General features: G+C 48.8%; 3 protein-coding genes across 11 annotated transcripts in view; 2 read left to right on the top strand and 1 right to left on the bottom strand.

Moving 5' to 3' along the window:
- The window catches only part of LOC121596274 (rap guanine nucleotide exchange factor 2), a 41,341-nt gene extending 23,359 nt beyond the window's left edge, over positions 1-17,982 (top strand). For 6 of the 9 annotated variants that reach the window (XM_041921063.1, XM_041921062.1, XM_041921064.1 and 3 more), the window contains exons 3-6: positions 4,920-5,108; positions 5,187-9,165; positions 10,194-10,574; positions 11,329-11,836. In XM_041921063.1, coding sequence (XP_041776997.1) covers positions 4,920-5,108; positions 5,187-9,165; positions 10,194-10,574; positions 11,329-11,423 — 4,644 coding nt within the window. In that variant the 3' untranslated portion in view covers positions 11,424-11,836. Of the gene's footprint in view, positions 1-4,919; positions 5,109-5,186; positions 9,166-10,193; positions 10,575-11,253; positions 11,837-15,248 lie in introns of those variants that run through there. The other 3 variants (XM_041921070.1, XM_041921067.1, XM_041921069.1) reach the window with 3 other exon arrangements.
- On the bottom strand, positions 1,062-4,354 carry LOC121596278 (caltractin-like). The gene is made up of 2 exons (XM_041921077.1): positions 3,089-4,354; positions 1,062-2,556 (listed from the first exon to the last, which is right to left on the bottom strand). The coding sequence occupies exons 1-2, from the start codon at positions 3,089-3,091 to the stop codon at positions 1,963-1,965; spliced, it is 597 nt and encodes a 198-aa protein (XP_041777011.1). The 5' UTR covers positions 3,092-4,354; the 3' UTR covers positions 1,062-1,962.
- On the top strand, positions 17,807-24,579 carry LOC121596279 (insulin-like peptide receptor). The gene is made up of 6 exons (XM_041921079.1): positions 17,807-18,150; positions 19,381-19,525; positions 20,356-20,436; positions 20,510-20,678; positions 20,737-20,857; positions 20,926-24,579. The coding sequence occupies exons 1-6, from the start codon at positions 17,807-17,809 to the stop codon at positions 23,285-23,287; spliced, it is 3,222 nt and encodes a 1,073-aa protein (XP_041777013.1). The 3' UTR covers positions 23,288-24,579.
- Positions 24,580-24,584: the final 5 nt, after the last annotated feature.

The raw sequence follows: 24,584 nt of genomic DNA on the forward strand, positions 1-24,584 counted from the left end.
CGTTAACTCACGGGCGCAACGCGATTCCCATTAAAAGCCCATCAACTTTATACATTCCTCTTCCAGTTTTAGCACCGCTCCGGTTGCCGGCCTCTGTCGCTGTTTAGTTTTTGGGGTTTTGGGGGTAATCTTTTGCTCTAATGCATTTTACTCCCATACGCAATCGCTTTTCTTGGCTTGTTTGTTTAATAAACTCACTACAAATGCGTTTTATCGTAAGAGGAACAGAGTAAGAGCGAGAGACTGACAGAGCGAAGCGTTACGCAGCCTAATAATTCACTGTGTGTCTCCTGTCGCGTGTGTGCATCTAGTAAAAGCTCACACACACACACAAAACACCACTTCGTGCGATTTAGAGCGATTTAGAGCTAATTTGTGTGTTTTTTTTTTTTTTGTGTGCGTGAAAAATCGGTCTAACGCGCTCTTCCTGTTATGCTTCTACCAAACTTCGCTTTAATTCAGCGAGGCATGTTTCTGTGCGTTTGTTGTGTGTTTGTATTTCTGATACAGATAAGCTTTGTTTCACCCCAAAACTTTATGAAACCACCACCCGGTTGAAAAGACGCGACGACCTACAGCGGCCACCAAGACGGCATTAGCGTTAGAGAGGTGAACTGCTTCTACTTATGATACAGGAGGTTTCCAAGGGTTCTCATAGTTGTGAGACACTTCCCTCACTGTTTCTTATTGGGAAGTGAACTTCTTAGGATGGAAATTGGCATCTATGGCACCGTTTTTGCACAATCTCCATGTAATTTCCAATGGGATTTATCCAATAAGGGTGCTAGAGAGTCCAATTCCCATTACATTAAGTTCATTTCGTGTAAGAAAGAGTGTCAATAGAGAGTCCCACAGCTATGAAAACTCCTGGAAAACCCTGTAAGTGTGTGCCTGCCTGTCTGCTACTAATTAATCGGCCACACGATTCGTGATCTACCGAAGAAAGCAGTCACTCTGAGGAGGAAAATGGGGGGACAGAGACGCCCCGATTTCTAGGTGGGATTGTTAAATCATTGTAACGTTTTGTTGTTTTGCTTGCTACGACTGACTTACTGATGTGCTGAAAGTGGGTGCTGTCTGCTCTACTTTTTAAACGTACTCGTCTCACTCACTAATCGAGAGATTATCAATAACACATTTGTCATCGGGTTAAAATATATGCGATCATCATGTATTCGCCGTTTTTTTCTCCCTTCCTTATCAATAATGGGTAGCGGAGAGAGAGAGAGAGAGACGGAGAGAGCTTGTTTGCACATTTACTGTTGCATCCTCCCTTATTTATAAGTAAGCTTGCTTGGGCGCGCGCGCGCGATCTCCTCTTTAAGAGGAATAAACGTGTGTGGAAAGGAAGCAGCAGCAGTGTGCCGAGTGACCAACAGTTGGTGCAGCTTAGCTCGCCTTTGCATCATCATCTTTCTATAAGGGACTGCTCCTGCCAAATAGGTCGCGTGCTACCCTTCTATATAGTAAAGCCATTTGTGTTTGTTTTTTTTTCGTTTTCGCTCTCTGGAGAGTGAGTAAACTGTGCTCTTTGCCCCCTGATTTGTTTGTTTTAAATGTTTCTTTGTGTTGTTTCGCTCTAAATGCAACAAACCCCTTCCAGAGCCCTGCCTAACAGTACATGGAATGCTGGAGATTCACAGGAATCGGGAAGATTCGTTCGAAAAGTGTTTGTGTGTGTGCTGCGCCTGCCACACCTGCTGCTGTTGTACTAATTCGTTGATTAATTTGAATACTTGTTGTAGAGCTTTTATCAATCCTCCTTTTGTCATATCTTGCTCGATCTCTCTCTCTCTTTCTCTCTCTTCTCCCTTGGTGATACTGTTACATGTTTTGGCTTTGTTACGTTAAATTGTCCTTCTTCTCCTGTGTATCATCTCCCTGTGTTGCTTACAAATGGCGCAAAAGACAGTAAATGCATGCTTGGTATATTCCTACTGCACGCTCCCTCCTGCCCTCCTTTTAGTACAGGCTCGTTTTCTTCATAATCCTCAGAAACTCTTCCTGATTCACCTCCCCATCCCCGTCCCGGTCGGCCTCGTCGATCATCTCCTGCAGCTCCTCGTCGGTCAAGTTTTCTCCCAGCTCCTTCGCGACGCGCTTCAGATTTTTAAACGAAATCGTACCCGTCTCATCATCGTCGAACAACCGGAACGCCTTTAGTATCTCCTCCTTCGAGTCCTTCTCCGCCATCTTGACCGTCATTAGCTGCAGAAAATCGTCGAACGAAATCTTCCCCGACCCATCCTTATCGATCTCGGCAATCATCTTCTTGATTTCCTCCTTTTTCGGCTCGAACCCGAGCGCCCGGATCGCCACCTTCAGCTCCTTCGTGTCGATCATGCCCGTACCCTCCGAGTCGAACAGATCGAACGCTTCCTTTATGTCCTGCCGCTGCTCGTCCGACAGCTCGAACTTGGGGCCGGACTTTTTGCGCCCACCGGCACCACCGCCGCCGCCGCCTACCGTGCCCCCGGTAACGCCTCCCGTCGTTCCGGACATGCCGGTTTTGTTGGTGGTTTTGGTCCCTGTGGAAACGGACACCGATCCGGACGCCTGTGAAATAGAGGGGAAAAGCCGAAAAGGGAGTATTAAAATAAAAGAAAACTCAAACAGCACAAAACACACCACAATCAAAAGGTCAAACAGTAAGTGGGCTCCGTCCGCAGAGAGAGAGGGAGAGAGAGAGAAAGAGACGGTGAAACATTATTTTTCCATCGCGCGGCGTGTGTGTGGGTTGGCAAAATGTTTTCGGCGAAAGTTGCCCTTGACCAAATATGTGCGTTGTGCGACATGGGGAAGGGGGGAAATTGGCATGTAGCTGTTATGGTTGTGTGTGCCTGTGGCTACTTTTTCCCAACCACAAGCCAGTGGGAGCGTTGTTGAGGGCCAAAAAAAGAAAGCAAATGAAATTAGAAAATGCTTAAACCAACAGAACAGAGGGAGAAAGACACATACACACACACACACAGTTGGACAGTGGCAATGTGGATGGATGTGGAGGAGGGTTGCAAAAATGTTATGCTAACGTTTTGATATTTCAACTCGGTGTGTGGGTCGCGCACGCCGCGAGACCCTTTTTGCTTACCATTGGTGTGCAGTGCTGGGAGAGAAAAGTTGGGCTTTTTTGTAACTTTGTAGCCTTCCCCACTTGCTGCCGCCTGCTGTCTGTGTTTTTTCACACACTCTTCACCACAGAGAGAGGGACTGGTCGGAGTTTGTACAGCACACACTCGTGGCGCTTGGTGCAGACTGACACTCGATGCTGCGCCGTCTACGTTGTGTGTTTAAGGCGCCCCCGGGAAACAGACGGTTCGGTCGGTGTTTGCACACACACAGGGATAGCAACCGCAGCAAGCACAGCAGGCACCACCCCCGTGTGTTGTTGCCCTTGGTTTCGTCGTTTTAGTTGTTGGGTTGTGCGAGGGTCCCCCGGTTGCTACAGGCTCTCGGGTAACCACGGGTGCGTGTTTTTATTTTGCAGCAGACTGTTGTGCACCCCTCACGTTGATATGTACTGTTCCGGCCCTCTCTCTTCACTCCGCTGCTTTTGTACGGTGTTGCTAGTGTGGCAAGGCACAATTATTGTTGCACGATCGAACGAGATGATGAGAGCGGTTTTTGAGAGGGGGAGTTGTTCACTATTTGCGGCTTGTCTCCCAGATGCTGATTCTAATTATCCATCCAAGGGAAGGAAAAGAACAATCTTCCCGTTACGGTCAAACGGTTTGTGGTTTTTCTTTTGTTTTCGGGGGAAGATGTCCCACCAACGCGCGTACAACCGACACGGCCAGCTGTTGAGTTTTGAACGGCACAAACGCACCCGTCGTCGTCTGCTGCTGGGCTGATTTTCTGCTGCTGTCGTATTATCGATTGCTGCATGCACAGCACCACCGTGCGTTGTATCCGGACGGCGCGAGCCTCCTAGGGCGCAGCAGCAGCAATCGTGTTATGACGTCGATGAAAGCTGTCCGTAGAAAAGTCAAACACATATGTGCAGCCTGCTGCTGTTTTGTGGTCCGTCCAACGAGACACACGGATTTCCTTCTCCACACTGCGCTTGTTTCTGGAAGGACGACGAGAATAACGACAGGCACCACCCCTACGACTACACGTTGTTGTTTTTATTGCGCAATAGTAACGCGTCCGTTGAGGTTGCACTACTTCCTTGTATTGTGCTGTAGGTCTGCAATGCACACGATAAGTGTACAATATGTTGCCCCGGACAGCGCACAGCAAAACAAGTGCGATTAAATGCGGTGGAAACGCGTTCCAAACACTGGCGGACAGACGCGCACACACAACGCGGAAGAAGTCGAAAATTTTTGACAGATGTTTGCGCTGTTGCGCGCTCTCGGGCTGTTTGGTGGTGTGTGCGTGTGTGTTGGTGAGATCGGTTTGCGTTGTGTGCGTGCGTGCGTACGCGATGCTGTAGCAGCGGGGCGAAATCGCGCTTGCTGACATTTCGCCCGCATCCTTGCGCGCTGAACAAAATTCAAATTGACCGTTGGTGTTCGGACGACGTTTCAGTAATTTTTTTCTATAAATTTGAATTTATTATTATTATTATTATTATTATTATTATTATTATTATTAGTATCATTACTTTTTACTGTAAAATGCTCGTGTCTAATTCTTATTTCTAACACTTAATCATGGTAGTTTTGGAAGGAGCTTTTTGAACATTTTACCCATAGGTGTTAGAGGGGCATTGCTGGCATACTATTTGTATACTCGTAACACTATTTGTTCTAGTTTGGCTGAATATGACACGTGTTTGAACGCTTCTTTTGGGGCACTTGTTATTGCTTTCTTGTTATTAATAATTTATTATTTATTTTGTTTATCTCTCTTTGCGCTTGTTATTGCTTTCTTGTCATTAATAATTTTTTTTTTATTTTGTTTATCTCTCTTTGCAGTTAACCACTAGCATCTATCCAGAGCTTTATGACAAAGGCAACCGATTATCTCATTCAAGTGATACCAGCCAGGCAGATACCATGACTTCCGTAACGAGCTCGTCGCTAGACTCGGACGAGGTAGATCTTTCCGGTCTGGTCGAATCCGTGGTCGATTCAGACGAGGAGGACATTGCTGAGAGTATAGATGTAAGTACAAAAACTGCTGCCTCCTTGAGTAACTCCTTGACTAATCGCGCACTCTTTTGTCACTCCCTTTTTGCGCAGAGTTTAAGCGTGCGCGATACGGTGCGAGAATGTTTGGAAAAGGACCCGACCGACCGGACGGTGGAGGATATTGAGATACTGCTCGAGTTTACGCAGAAGCTGAAAGCGTTCACCAACATGACGTTCGCCGTGCGGCGCGCCCTCTGCGCGGTGATGGTGTTTGCGGTGGTCGAGAAGGCCGGCACGGTCGTGATGAACGACGGCGAGGAGCTGGACTCGTGGAGCGTGCTGATCAACGGGCACGTGGAGATCGAGCATGGGACGGGCGAGGTCGAGTATCTGCATTACGGCGACAGCTTCGGCATCATGCCGACGATGGACAAGCTGTACCATCGGGGCGTGATGCGCACCAAGTGCGACGACTGTCAGTTCGTGTGCATCACGCAGACGGACTACTACCGGATACAGCACCAGGGCGAGGACAACATACGCAAGATCGAGGAGGACGGCCAGGTCGTGATGGTGACCGAGCTGCGCAACAGCACGGGAGAGAACGGGTCGCGCAAGGGGTACGTGGTGATACGCGGCACGGTCGAGCGGCTGATGCACCAGCTGGTCGAGGACACGACTCTGACCGATCCGAACTACGTGGAAGACTTCCTCCTCACATGCCGCACCTTCATCAACAATCCGATCGACATCTCGAAGCAGCTGCTGAAGTGGTTCAACGTGGATGGCGGTGGCTCCAGCGAGGACGGAGGCTCGACCGATCTGGTCGATAATGCGGCGGCGACGGCGGCGGTATCGATCGATCGAACGTCTCACTTGTCTACCGGCACGCTGGACAGTGTGCTGTGCGACCGTGTGACGCGCGTCGTACTGCTGTGGGTAAACAATCACTTCACGGATTTCGACACCGATCCGCAGATGATGGAGTTTTTGGAAATCTTCGAATCGGCGCTGGAGAAACGGAGCATGTACGAGCAGCTGCGGCTGCTGCACGTGTACGCGCAGCACAATGCGCGGGAAAGGAATGTTACGCTTGCGCGCAGCTCGCGCGACGAAGATTTGAACTTCCAGATTTCGGGCGGCCCGGGCGGAATCTTCATTACGCGCGTCGAACCGAAAACGAAAGCGTACGAGGCGGGCCTGAAGCGAGGCGACCAGATACTGGAGGTGAACGGGCAGAGCTTCGAGCACGTGACGTGTGCCCGGGCGCTCGAGATCCTGATGGGCACGACGCACCTGAGCATCACGGTGAAGAGCAATCTGTGGGCTTTTAAAGGCATGCTGTCGAGTGCGGACGGTGATTCGAGCAAGCTGAAGATCGACCTCAAGAAGGGGCTGCGGACGGAGCTGCTGCAGTCGCAGAAGTCGCTCGATCTGGTGGACAAGGTCGGTGGAGGGTTGCTGCCGGCGCCCCAGTTTCTGATGCCGCTGCCCGTCCGGGACATCGAGTACGGGCGGAAGGATTCGGGCGCATCGACACCGTCCGCCCAGATGAACAACAACAAGGGCGGCAGCTTCATGACGCTCGGTGGCAAGAAGCGCATCCAGAAGGCGCTGATCAAGATGAACCTACTGCCAAAGAATAGCGTCTTCCAGGATGATAATATTAACAACAATCACAACAATGGCGGTGGAGGAGGCAGCAACAACAGTAGCAGCAGCAGTGGCGGCGGCGGCGCAAACAACGGCAACAGCAACAACGGTAGCAGCTACGAGGGTGGCAGCGACCGGTCGTCAGGTATCAGCGTCAACTTCTCCTCGCAGGCGTCCTCCATCTCCACCTCCTCGATAACGACGGCCGATTCGGACGAAACGCCACCGACCTCCGCCTACCAGAGCAATCCGGATCTGCGCGAAAACCCCTCCACCCCGGCGAAGGCCCAATCGACGGAGGCGATCGTGCCGGCCAAGACGGGCGGCACGATGTACTACGAGGAGCTGCGGGCGAGCGACTTCCCCGAGCACATCCTGAAGGTGTACAAGTCGGACCAGACGTGCAAGTACCTGCTGGTGCACAAGGAGACGACCGCGCACGAGGTGGTGATGCTGGCGCTGCAAGAGTTCGGCATACACGATCCGAGCTCGAACTTTTCGCTGTGCGAGGTGAGCGTCGGCGAGGGCGGCATGATCAAGCAGCGCCGACTGCCCGACCAGCTGCAAAATCTGGCGGAACGGATTGGGCTCAGCTCGCGGTACTACCTGAAGACGAACGGCATCACGGAGACGCTCGTGCCGGACGATGTGGCGCCGGAGCTGATACGCGAGAGTGCGGTACACTTTCTGCAGCTGAACGCGAACGAGCTGGCGATACAGCTGACGCTGCAGGACTTTAGCATCTTCCGGCAGATCGAGTCGACCGAGTACATCGACGATCTGTTCAACCTGAAGAGCCGGTACGGCAAGCCGATGCTGGTGCGCTTTGCCGAGCTGGTCAACCGGGAGATGTTCTGGGTGGTGACGGAGGTGTGCAGCGAGCACAACATGATGCGCCGGTGCAAGATCATCAAGCAGTTCATCAAGATCGCCCGGCACTGCAAGGAGTGCAAGAACTTCAACAGCCTGTTTGCGATCGTGAGCGGGCTGGGGCATGCGGCGGTCAGCCGGCTGCGGCAGACGTGGGAAAAGCTACCGTCAAAGTATCAGAAGCTGTTCAACGATCTGCAGGACCTGATGGATCCGTCGCGCAACATGTCCAAGTACCGGCAGCTGATCCAGACGGAGCTGAACGCGCAGCAGCCGGTCATACCGTTCTATCCGGTGGTGAAGAAGGACCTGACGTTTATCCATCTCGGCAACGACACGAAGATCGACAGCCTGATCAACTTCGAGAAGCTGCGCATGATCTCGAAGGAGATCCGGACGCTGCTGCACATGTGCAACTCGCCGTACGACATACTGACCATGCTGGAATACAAGTGTCAGCCCCCGAGCTCGGCAATGCTGGCGCTCAACCAGATGTCCGTACCGTCGGGCAGTGGGAATTTGATGCTCGCCCCGCCGGCACCACCCCCACCGCCCCCGGTTACGTCGGTGGCGGCGGCGTTTGTGCACAGCCAGACGGTGAAGCGGCGGAAGAAGTCAACGGCCGCCCCGAATCCGAAGAAAATGTTCGAAGAAGCGCAGATGGTACGGCGCGTCAAGGCGTACCTGAACAACATGAAGGTCATCACGGACGAGGACGAGCTGCACCGGTTGTCGCTCGAGTGCGAGGCACAGGGCGGCACCACGCCGAACACGGTGCAGGTGCGCAAGCGCTACCCATCGCCCACGCTCTCCACCACGTCGAGCACCAGCTCGACGAGCGAAGGCAAGAAGGGTGCGCTCGGACTGGGCATGAGCAGCCTGTCGATCGGTAGCGCCAGCAGCGGCAACAGCGGAGCACCAAAGTTCGGTGCCGCCTCACCGCAAGCCGTCAAGAAGCTGCTTTCCCTGTCCGAGCAGACAAAAACGCGCCCCCACCAACCGAGACACCCGACGACGGGGGCGATCCTGCCGCCGCCGCTCACCAACATGCACCACCATCACCACGGGCACCATCACGGGGGGCTTGTGGGGCACCTGAACAGTACGCTGTCCCACTTCCACCATCCACATGCGGCATACCTGCAACACGCAGGTGGCGGTGGTGGTGGTAGCGCAGGTCTAACAATTAGCCCCTCGCAATCGCCGGCCCACTGTTGTGTCGGACCGACCGGAACTACGGCCGGCAGTGGTTCAGGTGTTGCCAGCACCGCCGGAGGCCTCATGGGTCCACCGCAATATCCACCCCCGTCGTCGGCACACGCAACCGGCGGGTTTGCGGGGGGCAGTGGTGTGACCGGTGGCGGTACCGGTGGGGTCGGGCATCTGTCGGGCCTGCTGCCCACCAATCCACCGAACTATAGCGCCACCATGTCGATGTATGCGAACGGACGCCCGGTGCTGGCGAGCCGGATACTGGAGAGTGCCGTCGATGTTGTACCTAGTCAAATACCGCCACCGATGGAACTGCCGCCCGAGAGTAGCTCCTTCCGGAGTCCACCGAACTATGGTATGTGCTAAAAAAAGAGCAAGAATTTGTCATGGGATAATAGTTATTTTTTCTGATTAGTTTTCACTTTTTAATTGATTACAATCGGACTCATCTCATTTAATTGCAATAAGCTACTTTTACTAGTAAGTCATGCCAGTTACACTGGTCACTAGCTACTTTAAGCTTCCTGCTAATCATTGCGAGGGGTTTGAACGGGTGCCTCTTGCTATATTTTTATGGCATCTTCTTCTTCTTTTTGGCTCAACAACTGTTGTCGGTCAAGGCCTGCCTGTACCCACTTGTGGGGTTGGCTTTCAGTGACTTTTTTGGATTACCCCCCATAGCAGGATAGTCAGTCCTACGTATGGCGGCACGGTCTATTTGGGGCTTGAACCCATGACGGGCATCTTGATAAGTTGTGTGAGTTGACGATTGTACTATGAGACCAGCTAACTTTTTTATGGCATCTAGCCAGCTATAATTCAAACTGTTATGTATTTAAGACATCTAGCAAGCTATAATTACAGCTGCTATGACTGCTCGCAAACTGCATTGATTATAGCAGAATCAAATAACCCTTGTGAGAGATGTCAGGTGAGCTATCAAACTGCTCGATTTCGTTCTGCCGATTTTGATCAGGCGCCTCCATTTCACATAGACATATATTACAGAAACACATCGAAAATTTGAGAAAGGACACTCGAGAAATTATTCTCGATCAAAATCCTGCACAAACAAAAAAAAAGCCTCAAAGGCGCTTGTAGTATATTTTCTATCGACTAAGAGCAATGAGAATATTCTGAAAGATGAGGAAAATTAGGTCCCATATATGTACTGTAGCAGACAGGCGACGAACCCCGTTTGTTCACTTGTAGTCAACTGTCCCTATGGCACCGCCAAAAACGCACTTAGAAACACTGGAATCGGTAGTTATATCTTGCTCTAATTTACAGCATAAGCATTACTTCTGCTGAATACGGCCTGTCGCGATCGATGGAACATGATTTTAGCGCTAATTTCTAACACCCAAACTCCTTTTCCTTCAGCTCAAACGGCGCATCGACGAATTGCCGGCAGCAGCAACAGCAGTAACAGCAGCACCACCATTCCACCGCCCTACCCTGCCCCGCACCAAAACTTTGGCAACTCATCGCGCATCATCTCCGCGGTCGGGATATCGCCGATCGCGTCCAACTTTGTCGCACCGACCGTCAATGCGCTCTCGCCCATGTATACCGGCAACAGTGGTGGTGGCACATCCGCAGCGTCTCCGGGAGTCGTCAGTGGTGTGTGTGCCAGCTTGCCGCCAGCAATACCGGCACGGTTGCACGAAACGATCGATTCGGGGCCGCCTCCATTGCCCCCGCCGAGTATAGACCTGTCGGCGGAGAGCAGTTCCGTGACCGTGCTGAGCAGCGCTGCTTCCGGTGAGTGTTATAGCAACTGTGGTTGCCCATTCTTCCCTCCCCATGAAATAGTACGGCAAAGCAGTTAGCAAATGGTAGTTTGTTTGTTTAATTATTGTAGAAGTAGTTTGGGTAGATCATTTTGTTTTTTTTTTTGTGATTTTTTATATATTTCCTTTGAACATTCGACCATTAAATATATTCCCTCATCATCTTTTGCTCGGTCTCTCTGGGTGTTGCATGTTTCGATAAGAATATTTGGTGTATGAAATTATGGTTCTTTTCCTTATCCAATCGAACGCCGAATGTGGGTTGTGCGTGTTTCACAGTCGAAAAAAAGAGTGATTTTTTTTCATATGGTTCATTTGTTATGAGATTTTTCGTGCGTGTGTGGCACGGGTTGTGCATGAATATTATTACCGTGTGTTCAGTTCATCTGTTTTCCCATCCCCTATGACTGTAGACACATGTTTGGTTTCTTTCTTTTTTTATGAAAAAAAAAAAAAACACACAGCGACACATTATTTTGCATGTGCATATTGTTGTGGTTGTGTGATGTGTTGTTGTTGTTGTTTCTTTCCGTTTCTTTTCCATTTCGGTCGTGCATGGAATGAAGCGATGTGTGCAATTTACCTGTGCGTGTATGTACGTGTGTATTTTTCTTTTTTTTTTCATGATCATGAATACGATCCCGTGTCAGATAATACGCTCTTCCGTGAAGCAAACTAATGCGAATTGAAACGTATTCTTGCCATACTGTTGCGTGTGTTTGCAGGAGAAGCTGCCGCCAAGCAGCACGAGGACAGCGTGGACCATCCGAACGATTCGGTTGAGACGGATCGTCTGGCAACGATTTCAACGGACGTTTAAACACCTTCGGGAGAAAACCAAAACCAAAAAACTAGAGCTTAAAACAAAAACCAAATCAGCATAAAAAGGGCAAGAAGAGGGTGGTGATAACTGAAACTTCCATGTAGCGTGAATTTAAGCGGAGGCAAACAATATTTAACCAAAAGGGAAGACAGAAGGAGCCATGTCATTCGCCCGCCCACTAGTGAAGGGAGGCGGGCAATCGTTAATCGTATTGGATGGTCTATAATTGTTGTTGCAGATAATCACATCAGTGTCTAAGGAGCTGCTGGATGTTTGAAAAGATATAAATAGATAATGCACACACATACATACAAAACATAACCGCCGTTCCCATCTACCGAAAGTGAAGCGTTTCGCTATCGGAAAGCGATCATGCTGCAGGCGGCGTATGATCGTCTCCACAAAAAGATTAAAAAACACACACACAACATTGTCTCGTCAAACCGTGTTGTCATGACTCTCTTTTAGACGTATTTACCCAATTCTCGTAGGGTAGGAGGGTGTGTTCTATTGCGCACCATACTGAGGCTGCTGAAGGATTGTAACGTGTAGCTGATAGAATTTACTGTAGAATGAAATGGTATGTGTTACTGTAACACAGGAAGCGCGTCTAGTTACTCATCTCTTCTCTCCCGCTCTCCCTCTCTTTCTCTCTCGCTCTCACACACTTTTACATCCTATTGTGTGCGTGTGCCCAAAGGTCAACGCGAATGCATCGTACCACTGTTTTTCCAATCCCAAGACTGACGACGATAGAAGCAAAAGCACGCGTAGAGAGAACTATTTTTTGTATGATTATTGTACACGAGACTAACTCTCATTGACACTGCGACACACACACAAACCGCATCGTACAGTCATTATAATGCACCGATCTATGTTCAGGAATATATAATTATCATGAATATACTACGAGCGTGCCGTGTGGTGTGATGTTGTGTGCTACCTTTATTGAAGAATATATATAGATATTGTTGCACTTTTTGGTGTCTATCAATGGGTGATAGGTTAATGATTGTTGCAATTGTACTGCTGAAATGATAAAATGGCAGCTGGCAGCATAGAAGACGATGAGTACCTTGTGCAAAACAGATATTGATGTTAAAAATTTATCTATAAAAAAAACATACACCTACTGAAATACTGATGGCGTAATTGGATTACGATCCCGTTTGATATACACTTAAAGATGCCTATGCACACATCCACATCAATGTTATCCACTGACCAATCGTAACTAAGCAGAAGCATTTTGTTTTAATATTCCAATGAGAAGATGAGCGTGTTTGTGCGGGCACCTTTTCTACCCTTGTCTACTAGCTTATTATTCTAAGAGAAAGTCATTAACAGGCGTTATTAGTAATTATTTTCGAAAACGATATCATTCATCACTTGAAACCGCGTCATATCGAAAGTGTGTTCTGTTTTTGAGTTGGCTGGTACCTCTAAATACAGATAGAAATTGGTTACCCTTTTCTTAGTTTCCTTTTTGGTAGCTACTAGAGTGCGATCGATGAGTAGGAGCAGCATAGTGGAGACTTTATATGTACTCTTTACAGCGAGCAAATCGCGCGCACACCCCCTTTCGGGTAAATATCTAACCATGATGCCTAAGAGCAAACGAGAAAAAAGGGTTGCAAGGAAGAAATATTGAATTATCTATAAGGGATCTATGAGGAAAGTGAATCAAATTAGAAAGAAAGAAAATTATAAAATATATCTATAAGAAAGGAAAATCAAACTAGGAAGTGTAAAAAATAGTGGAAAACTATATTATATTTATGGATGTCGCAATACCAATACCCAGAACCAAAGGCACACAAAGCATCCAAGATATTCAAATATATGATAGAGTGTTGTTGCATTTCACAAAATGCCAAAAGAGAGAAAAACAAGTGTTTCAGTATCAAAAACAATGTCATAAACCTCATTTTCCGAGACTAAAGCATACACGCCTACACATCCCGTTTATGCAATCTATTCATATATTGGTATTCATATTGATGTACACTGATGCAACCAATGTTAAACATTGAAATAGGACGAAAAGATAGAGAACGTGTGAGGTGTACTAACACAGGGTTTAAGGCAAATAATGTGATGTGAGTGGGGAGAAAAAAAAACACAGCTAAACGGAGTGGGTTTATTAGTACTTCCGTGCAAGAAACGGTAAAACAAAACCAAACACTTTTACCCACTCTCTCGTGCACTTCTTTTGCTATCAATATTCTATTCGCTTGACAAACGTGTGTATGTATGCGTATATGCCGCCAGAAATTGTGGAGAAATAAAGAAGCAACCCAATATCAAACGCATCAACCTGTGTCGAAAAGTACCCAAGGGTGCAACCAAACCATCGTCTGTATGAAGCGCTTTTCAGTATGCGTCATCCTGCCATTTGGTTCCGGTTGTGCTAGCTAACAAACCAGCGCTCAAGTTCATTTCAAATGCGCCTGCGTAGAGCGGAGAGATTAGCAGCGCGTCATTGTGTGGAGGTTTCATTCCAAGTTTGAATTGCACGTAGGCAACCCGTTGCTTTCTGTGACCAATATACTCTACAGCTACCAACGGAAGTTGTTGAACCGGAATGGCAAAAGAAGAACAACGACTCCGGGCGACTCCGGATGCCTCTGGACGACTCTGAACGACTCTGGACGACTCTGAAGGACTCTGGACGTCTCTGGACGACTCTGGACGACTGTGGACGACTCTGAATGACTCTGAATGACTCTGGATGACTCTGGACGACTCTGGACGACCCTGGATGACTCTGGATGACTCTGGACGACTCTGGACGACTCTGGACGACTCTGAAGGACTCTGGACGACTCTGGACGACTCCGGAAGACTCCGGACGACTTCGGACGACTTCGGACGACTACGTCTCGGGGTGGAGCTAGTGGTTCCCATTTAGCCGGAGTCGTTATCGGCCCTACAATAGTCGTAGTCTAATAGGAGTCGTGGGTGTGCTCCAGAGAGCACATCACTAATTCACTAAAGGAGATGTTTTGTAGTTACATCGACGCGCTAAATAACGAACACCATCACCGGGGGAGATCACCTCTAGTGTACCATCGTGTGTTGCATGACCAGGGTGGAGGGGGCAAAGCAGAACTGCAAAGCGACACATTTAAAATGATAAACCTGACTCTCACGCCAATATGAATGTTCCTTTAAAACGTGTCACTAGTCCCCCTGAAAAGCAGTAAGGAAATAACCGCACATACCGAAAGTAAAACATACACACACACATACATATATAGTTGCACACAAATACAGTACTGCATACCAAGTGCATGCAGTTGTAAACGAGAACCGTGCGTGATGGTGTTTGTCCGCGTCGAAGAAATCATGATGACACACGGTCGTAGATTTTTTCCTTTTCTATTGCTCCAATGATGAGGAAATTGAGAAATGAGGGTGGGATGGGAGGGTTTGAATGGTTTTTTTTTTATCTTTTCCTCATACACTTTTCTTATCGAAACATGCAACCCGCGCTTAGAGAGATGATCGTGTCGTTTAACATTTCTTCTGTTTTGCTATAATATTCAAAACTACCCGAAAAAAAAAACTGCTCGAACGACAGCATTTTCCCGGCAATTTTTTCGGCGCAAAAGAACAAATACGAACAACAGTGCTTGCGCCATACTAATTGCCTATTGCCACCCCTGCCTCCCCCCCTCCCCCCCAAACAAATCTTTTTCCATTCCGTTAAACCGAAAACCTTCAATCACACTAACCTTTAATCCCTGTTGTTGTTTTTTTCTCTCTTCTTTCTATTTCTCTTCTGTTTTTATCTAATTCTGTTTCTCGCTTTTGTAGTAATGTAGACAAACTTAACCACCAAACAAACCAAACACACAAAACACCAGGGACACTCATATAGTAAAACGAATTCCTTGACCGTCCTTTTTGGGGCGTGGTGGGGTGTGTGCGCGGTGGTGTGGTGGTTTCGTTTCGTTGTGCTGTGCTAGCCCTTCGGTTCGGTTAAAGTAACCAAATAGCAAAGCTGCTTCATCGCCCAATTCCTACCAATGTTTTGCTGCCTCGTGTATCGCTCGCTGGCGCTCCCTGTATGCACACATTCCCCGCCGGGTACGGGTGACGTCAGCTCAGCGGCAGCAAGAAGGTGGCGCCGACTCATAAGCCCTGCTTCTCTCGTGCGTCGCGCGACAACATTGTTTGCTAGACAGTCAGCTGTGCTGTCGGGCTCATCATGATCGGTTCGCGGTGTAGTTTCTATGTTTTAGTTATTTAAGCAGTTGGTGGGGTAAAAGCTTAGATCGACAGAGCCACTTCTTTACTAGTAATGTAGTGTGTAGTGTTTGTAGAGGACGAACAAACGAAACTTACTTCCAAAACCACGGCGTCCGACGGGCGTGTCGTGTACCAAAGAATTAACGCAACGTTGAATCAAAAGTACGAAAAAAAAAGCTGGCAATCTTTCTCAAATCTGCGTACTCTGGCGCGCATCTCACTCTATCTCTCTTTATAGTTTCCTTAGCTAGGCGCTATTAGATGTGTAGGACTGTATGTTAAGCTAGTTTTAGTTTTTTTTTCTCATTTATGTTGTTTGTTAGTGTACTACTGACACGCTAGAACGCACTAACAGATGCTCTCTGTTGCCGATGCTCTCAATCCGGTGAAGGTATTTCATTGTTGTAAGTGTAAAAGGCAGACACCCCGCCTACCTAGCGCCTAACAAAAGCGGGTTGCGAGGGAACATACATAACCTTACTTGATCTTGATCGTCGAATATCATAAACACAAACACTAAACACTAAACGAGATGATGTGATGAGGAAGCAACAAAACAGGACGAAACTTCCTCACTAGACTAGTGGCTAGGCCGCGTGTTGTTTTGTTTTTAATATTCCCCAATCACTCCCCCCCAGCTCACCGCAAACTATGGCCCCGTCTATAATTGTATGTTGTTCTGTTTCTTTCATTTCATTTCCTTTTTTTATATACAGCACGAACCGTCCCTTACGGACAGTATACGTCCCAGGCGTACCACAATCACATATCGCGAACGCGTGGTCCTCGATTTTAAGCCCCATTTCATATGGATCCGTTTTCGGGCGAGTCCGGATGTATGTATTAGCAATAGGAGAGAGGCGGAAGGGTACGGCACAGTATGCAACGGAACGAAAAACAAAACCAACAGCAGCAGTTGTACACACCATACGCTTCAGATAATAACCGAAGCGAACAGAAAATTAGAGTGAGAGAGAGAGAGAGAGAGAGAGAGAGAGAGAGAGAGAGAGAGAGAGAGAGAGAGAGAGAGAGAGAGAGAGCAAGCGACAAGAACGCGTGAAACGCGCAACGCAAAGTGAAGACGTCGCCAAATGACCCTGGAATGTTTGCAATGGTCTGTGACGTTCTCTTAGTCCTTCTTTCTGGTGCTTCCTTCCACACTGAGCCCTTTTCTTCTTTGCGCAAAATGGTAGAATTTCACCCGATCTGTGTAGGTTTGATTTTCTTTCGAATGCTCAATAACTCTCAGCGTTGACCTAATTACGGTTGAGCCACGTGCTTGCGCGTGAATCCCGCACCGTGCGTAAGCGCACTTGAACCATAGCTCAATGTGTGTCGTTTTTTTTTAAATTGTATTGACGCTAAAAACCAAATCTATTCTCCCAAAATGCATAGCTCTTCCGATGCGCATACGTTTTGTTTTTGCGCATTCTGCATGGGTGTGTGTATGTGTGTGTGACTGAGAATCCCAACTGTTTGCATCTGAAGACGGAATCTAGCCTCCTCGCGAGCCATTGGTTACTCATCGATTGTAGTGCTGGGCAGCATGAATAGGAAGGGGAGAAGCATTGGTTCATTTGGCTCCCTTTTACACACCTGTATGTGTGCGTTTTTCTTCTTCCTCTTCTTCTTCAACGATGCACTATGCTATACTAACGATGCTAGAGATGATCAATCTTGGCCATAGTCTCTCTACCGCTCCGTCTACCAACACACACGCGCATTCTATCTCTCCTCCCGCCGGTTGGAAGTCGACCACTTTGTGTGTGTGTGTATGTGTGTTCGAGCAGCTAATAATTCAATTAGACATAATTGTTGATCGACTTCTCGAGATTGGTTCACCTTTGCCGGGAGAAAGAATCATCACTCCCAACACGACCTCCACCGCGGTGCGCCTGTGTGTGCGTAAACGGTTGCACACGCGCCTAACTCCAACCGGCGGGCGAGCATGCCATCCAGTCCAGTCTTGAAGCTCGCGCCGAGAACAGGCGCGCCTACTTTGCCTTTGCTCTCAGCAGTACGCTACCGTCGTCGAGTTGCTCTGTGTTTTTGTGTGTGTGTGTGTCTAGTTTCCTCCCTTGCTACTCGCCCGCCTGTGGTGTGTAGCGCAGTGCGGCGAAGCAATGGCATTGCGGTGGAAAGTGTTTTCCCTCGCAACCGTGTGGCTGCTTGCTGCCGCCCAAAATCACGACCTCACAATGTCGCGAATGGTGCGTGGCGCAATCGAAGCAGGCGATAGTGGCAACGGCCAACGGCCAGTCTCGCCGACGACGGTGGCGGTCAGTACGAACACCGATACGACGACGGACGATAGTGATCCGCGCTGCACCAACGTGGACATCCGGAACGATCTGCGGCGCCTGAAGCAGATCGAAAACTGCACCGTAATCAATGGGTTCCTGCAGATGGTGCTGATCGAGCGCGTGCCGAGCGAGGAGTTTGAAAAGTACAGCTGCAAGAACCTGAGGTGCGTATGATGTGGGGGATGTTTTTAGTGCGCGCATGTATGCTAAACACGGGACACAGTGTTGCATTTGACATTGGAGGTCATCGAATCGAATGGAAGAAAGAAGGTTAGATTCAGTGGTGGTAAAGTGTAACCTGCTGCCAATAGTGATCTGCGTCTTCAGTGCTCGCTCTCTTGCTCTCTCTTTCTCACTCACTCTCCAGTACGATATTAGTGGTTGGTTAGAACGCATCATGGCATGCCATGTAAAAGTCGTGTCGCAAAGCCGACTCTTCTCGTGTGAAGTGTGTGCTGTGTATTTGTGTGCTGTCAGGTTATGCAATAATGCACAGTCATCTCTCACCTTCTCTTTCCATATCTCTCTACCTAGCATAGCAAACCGGTCAGATATATTCAACTCGTATATTAGCTCTCCCGATAGAATTAGCTGTATATATAATAACAACCGGTACGGTTTGAAGATAAGAATGGCTCGTTATAAAAAGTAAACGTTTTCTCAATCAAAAGCATACAATCGAAACTATGCTCAGCTGGCAAGCGCATCGATGAATCATCAATTAATACTACCTACTAGCTACTACTACTGCTACTACTACTTATCGTGACACCTTCCCCACACGTGCGTGGTGTACATCGGTTTTATAAGTGATAAATGTGATACATAATACAGCATACATAATTCTAAACAAAAGGAAAGACAGGTTTAAAATTGAGACGACAGGGCAAAGGGTGTGCACTACTATTGATAGCGTGTTTGCTGCGTGTGTAAGTGGCGGTAGTGTAAGATAGCGAAGATGTAAAAGAAAGATTAAAAAAAAAAACAAACTATCATGTACACTACTAGAGAAAGATGGAAAAAGGACTTATACGGCGCTGCCGCGGTTTTGCGAACCATCAAGGTTAAGCTCTAGTTGGAGAAATTTATACGAACCCAACAAGCAGAGGGATGCCGGTAGTTTGTAGCGAGCGTGTCGTGTCTGTGTGTGCGGTTCAATTCACCCCAAAAACACGGGTGAGAACATTGTTTTTTACTCGAACCACGATAGCAAAAACCGTGCAGAACTGCAAATGAATCGAAAAATAAAAGTATAAATCCCATTATATGTAAATGTATGCGCTTTTGGGTTGTTTTGTTTTTTTTTTCTTTTGTTTTCGAAACATGGGGACGAGGAAATGCTCACCCCCGGAAGATCTCTAATCAAACACACACATACGTCCATTAAACCGCAGAGAGGTAACGGGGTACATGCTGTTCTTTCGCGTCATCAATCTCGTGACGCTGCGGCGACTATTTCCGCAACTGGCAGTCATCCGCGGGCAGCAGCTGATCGGCAACTATGCGCTGGTGTTTTACTACATGGAGAACATGATCGAGGTAGGCTCGTGAACATACTGTTTTTTATGCAGTCCATTAAACTAATCTCTATTTTCTCTCTCTCTCTCTGTCTCTCTCTGTCTCTCCTTCTCTCTCTCTCCTTCTCTCTCTCCGTCTCTCTCTCTCCTTCTCTCTCTGTCCCTCTCTGTCTCTCCTTTTCTCTCTCTCCTTCTCTCTCTTTCTCTCCTTCTCCCCCTCTCTTTCTCTCTCTGTCTTTCCTTCTCCCCCTCTCTTTCTCTCAATCTGTCTCTCCTTTTCCTCTCTCTTTCTCTCTCTCTCTCTCTATCTCTTTCTCTGTCTCTCCTTCCCCTCTCTTCTCTTCTCTCTCTCTTCTTGCATCTCTTTATCTCTTTCTCTCTCGCCTTGTATCTATTTCTTTCTTTCTCTCTCTCTCTTTCTCTCTCTCTCTCTCTCTCTCTCTCTCTCTCTCTCTCTCTCTCTCTTTCTCTTTCTGTTTATGTCTCACTCTATCTCTGTCTCTGTTTTTCTGTCTCTCTTTCTCTTTCTTTCTCTCTCTCTTTCTCTTTCTTTCTCTCTTTTTCTCTTTCTGTATCTCTCTCTTCCTCTCTCTTTGTATCTCTTTCACATTCTCTCTCTCTATCTATGTCTCTCTCTTTTTCTCGTTCTCTCTATGTCTCTCTCTCTCTTTCTTTCTCTCTCTCTCTCTCACTCTGCCTATGTCTCTGTCTATGTCTCTGTTTCTCTTTAACTTTCTCTCTTTCTCTCTCTTCATCTATCTATCTATCTCTATCTGTCTTTATCCTCTCTTACTCTCTTTCTCCCCCTCCCCCTCTTTCTCTCTATTTTTTTGCTCTCTTCGCTTTTGCCAGCTTGGACTGAAGAATCTGGTAGCGATCCAGCGCGGCTTCGTGTACACACTGCACTGCCCTCAGTTATGCCATCTAGATACGGTAAGGTCGGAACGCGGGGGTTCGTCGCTTAGGAAAGTCTTCTTTCCTTCATCCTTGCTTTTCGCCTGCTTAGATTGATTGGGCCGCAATCAGCGGGCTGGAGAATGGTACGAAAAGCCAGAACTCGTTCGAACCGCCCAAATCGGTGTGCAACAACTCGACGGTGTGCCGGGCCTGCGTACCGACCTACTGCTGGGGCAGCGAAAGCTGCCAAAAGTTCTACAACGGCTACAACTTTAATGGTGAGTTGTGATTTGTAGCCATTGTAGAGGCTAATTGAACGGTTGCGTTCCGTTTTAGGTCGCATCAAGTGTCACCCACAGTGTCTGGGAGGTTGTACTGGAACGTCCGCGACCGAGTGTAAGGTGTGCCGGGGTTGGAAGGAAGGCAAACGATGCGTCGAGCAGTGTTCCGCTGATCGGTAGGTGGTTGACCTGGTGTGTGTGTGTGCCTTTTACATTAAACTAACCTTCCCGCTTGTATCTGTAGCCTACTGTACCGTCCAACGAAGCGCTGCATCACGAAAGAAACCTGCCTGGAGCGGAGCGGGCTGCTGTACCAGAACGAGTGTGTGCTCGAGTGCCCGGCCGGCTACAGTACGACCAACGTAGACCAGGAGCAGGCCGATTTTTCCGACCACAAGTGCTACCCCTGTCTGTACCGGTGCCCGAAGGTGTGCGACGGCATCGAGATTATGTATCTGGCCGATGCCGATCGGATGCGCGGCTGCACGATCGTGAACGGTACGCTGCACATCCGGCTGAAGGAGGACCACCCGAACCTGGTCGACGAGCTGCGGAACGGGCTGAGCGATGTGGAGGAAATTATGGGCAATCTGAAGGTGTTCCGCTCCACCTTCATCCCGTCGCTCGAGTTTCTCGCCAACCTGCAGATCATCCACGGGGTGGACGTGAACGAGAACGCCAAGTTTTCGCTGATGGTGTACGAAAACAGCAACCTGCAGCGGCTGTGGAACTTTGAGCAGAAAACGAACCTCCGGCTGGACAACGGCGGCATGTACTTCGCCAACAACAAGCTGCTGTGCGGTGCGCAAATCAAGCTGCTGCGCCGCGTCACCGACTACAACAATGCGAGCGACACGATCGACTGGAGCTCGAACGGGTACATGCAGGCGTGCAACGTGCAAACGTTCCACGTCCGCGCGTCGGTCCTGTCGAGCCGGAACGCGACGCTCTACTGGCGGAACGAGCCCAACATCAAGACGCACCACCGGCTGACGGGCTACCTGGTCCACTGCATCCGCACGGAGGTGGACCGCTCGCCATACGAAGATCGGGAGCTCTGTTCCAAGTTTGGCTGGAAGTCGCGGCTGGTTCCGCTGGAGGGCGTCCGCATTGAGGGCAGCTACTACGCGTACAGTCTGACCCGGCTGAAGCCGTACACCCGGTACGGGTGCTACGTGCAGACGTACTACAACGAGTCGGTCAACAATGCGACCGATCCGGTGGGCATGTCCGACATGGTGTACTTCCGCACGGCCAAGGACCGGCCGACGTCGCCGCTGCGCGTGCACACGGCGCGCAAGAACGAGAGCACGATCACGCTCGCCTGGGCGATACTGGCGTCCGAGCAGGGCATGGTGTCGCTGTACCAGGTGGACGTGTTCCTGCAGCCGGACGAGGTGGCCAAGTTCGACCGGCGCAACTACTGCACGCATCCGCATCAGGCGAGAAGCGTGCACAGTGAGCAGGCGCCGGGTGAGGGAAGCTGCACCCGGGACACGTGCTGGGGCTGCGATCAGCTCGAGTACGAACAGGAGCTGGAAGAGGAGGAGGAGGAGGAAGAGGAGGAGGATGAGGATGATGAGCTGACCACACCGGATGACTTTTTTGCCGAGCACACGTCGTCGGAGGATGGGGGTCGTATTGGAGGGCGCCGGAGGAAGCGTTCCACCGAACGGCCTGGCCGCCGCCGGGTGGATGACTTTGAGACGAGCATGCTGAAGCTGCTCAAAGTGGCCGACACGCTCGAAGATCATTACGCGCGGCGTACGCGCCGCGACGCAGCAACGGAGATCGAGTTTGTGAATCGACTCTTTTACCACACCTTCACGACGGACAACTACGAGTACACGGTGACGGGGCTGAGTCCGTTCACGCGCTACGTGTTCCAACTGTTTGCGTGCAGCGAGAACGATGCCGTGTACTGCAGCTCGTACAGTCTGTACACCGATCGGACCAACCCGTCGCCGTACGTCGATCGAGTTAATGTGAGCGTTGAAATGAAGGAGCAAGAGCTGGTACCAACTGGTCCCGAACTGATGGCACCTAAAAATCACAGCTCCGTGGAAGGAAACGCGACCATCATCACCACAACGACGCCCCCTGTCTCGATCGTAAAGACGACGTACGGCGATCGTATCGTGCTGTACTTTCCCGAACCGACCGAAGTGAACGGTCTCACCGTGGCTTACCGCGTCGAGCGGGAGGTTATCAATGGGACATACCTGAAGCGGCACACGGATTGTTTCACGCGGCTGGAGCACGAGCGCAACCGGTATCGCTACACGATCCAGGGCGTTACGCCCGGCGAGTATCTGCTTCGAGTGCAGGCGATCTCGCTAGCAGGAGCCGGTCCGTTCTCCGAGTGGATGCTTGTGCGGGTGCTTCAGCCGTTGCCTCGGAAGGCGGTGGGCACTGGGAAAGGGTTGCGCGATGGATTGATTGCGCTGCTCGTGCTGCTACTGTTGGGCGGTGGTGGTGCGCTGGCGTTCTACCTTTGCCGGCGTCGTCGGCGGCCGTTCCGGCGGGACGATAAGATACCGCTCGCCGCCAACGATGGCAATGAGATCAATCTGGACGATGGGTTTGTAAACTGCCCGTTGAAGTAGTAACGACCAGCTAACGCAAAGCCCAAAATGTGAGAAATAGGTCAATTGCATCTCAACAAGGTTTGATTGCCATTTTTTTGCTAAGATTTAAGGATGGAAGCGTTTTATCATTTAAGTAGCACACATAGGCAACCGTTTTACCAAGTAATAGGCTTGCTGTCCCTCTTATCCTGCAGCTCTTCCCTCCAGTGTTTAATTAATTGTGTGTTTTTTGTGGTAAATTTGAACAAATGATCGTCGATCGTACACACGATCATTTATAGAGGACAGCGACAGGACCTTTGTCAAACAAAATGCTGCTTGGAGATTAGATAGGAACAAAATTATAATAAGCAATTAGAGACAAACAGAAAAAAGGAGACGATGAAAGACTTATTGGTAGGAATATTGCACACAAAACAAAAATGGAATCGATGTTCATCCAGACTACGCGTCCCCCTAGCAGCAAGGACACATCTTGAGTATGTTCTTAAGTGGTACAAACAAGCATTTTTCTAGATTTAGATCAACCCTCTGCTGTAAGTCCCACTAATAGACTAAACCTTTCTATTTAGTTACTTTATTGATTTTACCCATGGCAGGATCGTCACAGACTCGCGTATTAATGGCTCTCGGGCGGTCTATACGGACTTACAAGCTCAAAACGACCCGCTATGACCACACTGAGTAGGTCATAACAACTAACGAGGAGAAAATTGTACAAAAAACATACAGCTAGATTGCTTTGTACAAATCAAAGACTTGCACTACCATGTCAAATAGGGTTAATTAGTAATCACGCATCGGTTACCACAGTATACTCGTTCGTTTCATTTTAAAGTAAACAAATTTTATATTCAAACATGTATTGTAAGATACGGGGTTTTCGAAGAGTTCTCAAACCTGTGGGACACTTTATTACCTCTTTCTTATGTGAAACGATCATAGTATAATGGGAAATGGACTATATAGCACTCTAGTTGGCCAAGTCTTATAGGAATCTCCAAGCAGCCTGTCCTGTGAAGTTCACTTCCCATAAGAAAGCATTAAGGAAGTGTTCCACAACTATGAGAGACCCCTGGAAAACCCTGTAAACAATCAAAGACAAGCCAAAATAGGCATTTACATGAAACCAAATAATCAAATTCGAATGCCACAATATGTGGGACGAATTGTATTCTTCCTTGATTTTGTTTTAAATATCATTACTATTTTAGCATCCCTGTGAATGGCTCAATAGCGGACACCACTATTCTATGGTAAAGTTAAATAAAATATAGTTTTGCTCCATTTCTCCCCACAATAATTGATCGATTGA

The sequence above is a fragment of the Anopheles merus genome, chromosome 3R, assembly GCF_017562075.2.
Source record: "Anopheles merus strain MAF chromosome 3R, AmerM5.1, whole genome shotgun sequence".
NCBI lineage: Eukaryota > Metazoa > Arthropoda > Insecta > Diptera > Culicidae > Anopheles > Anopheles merus.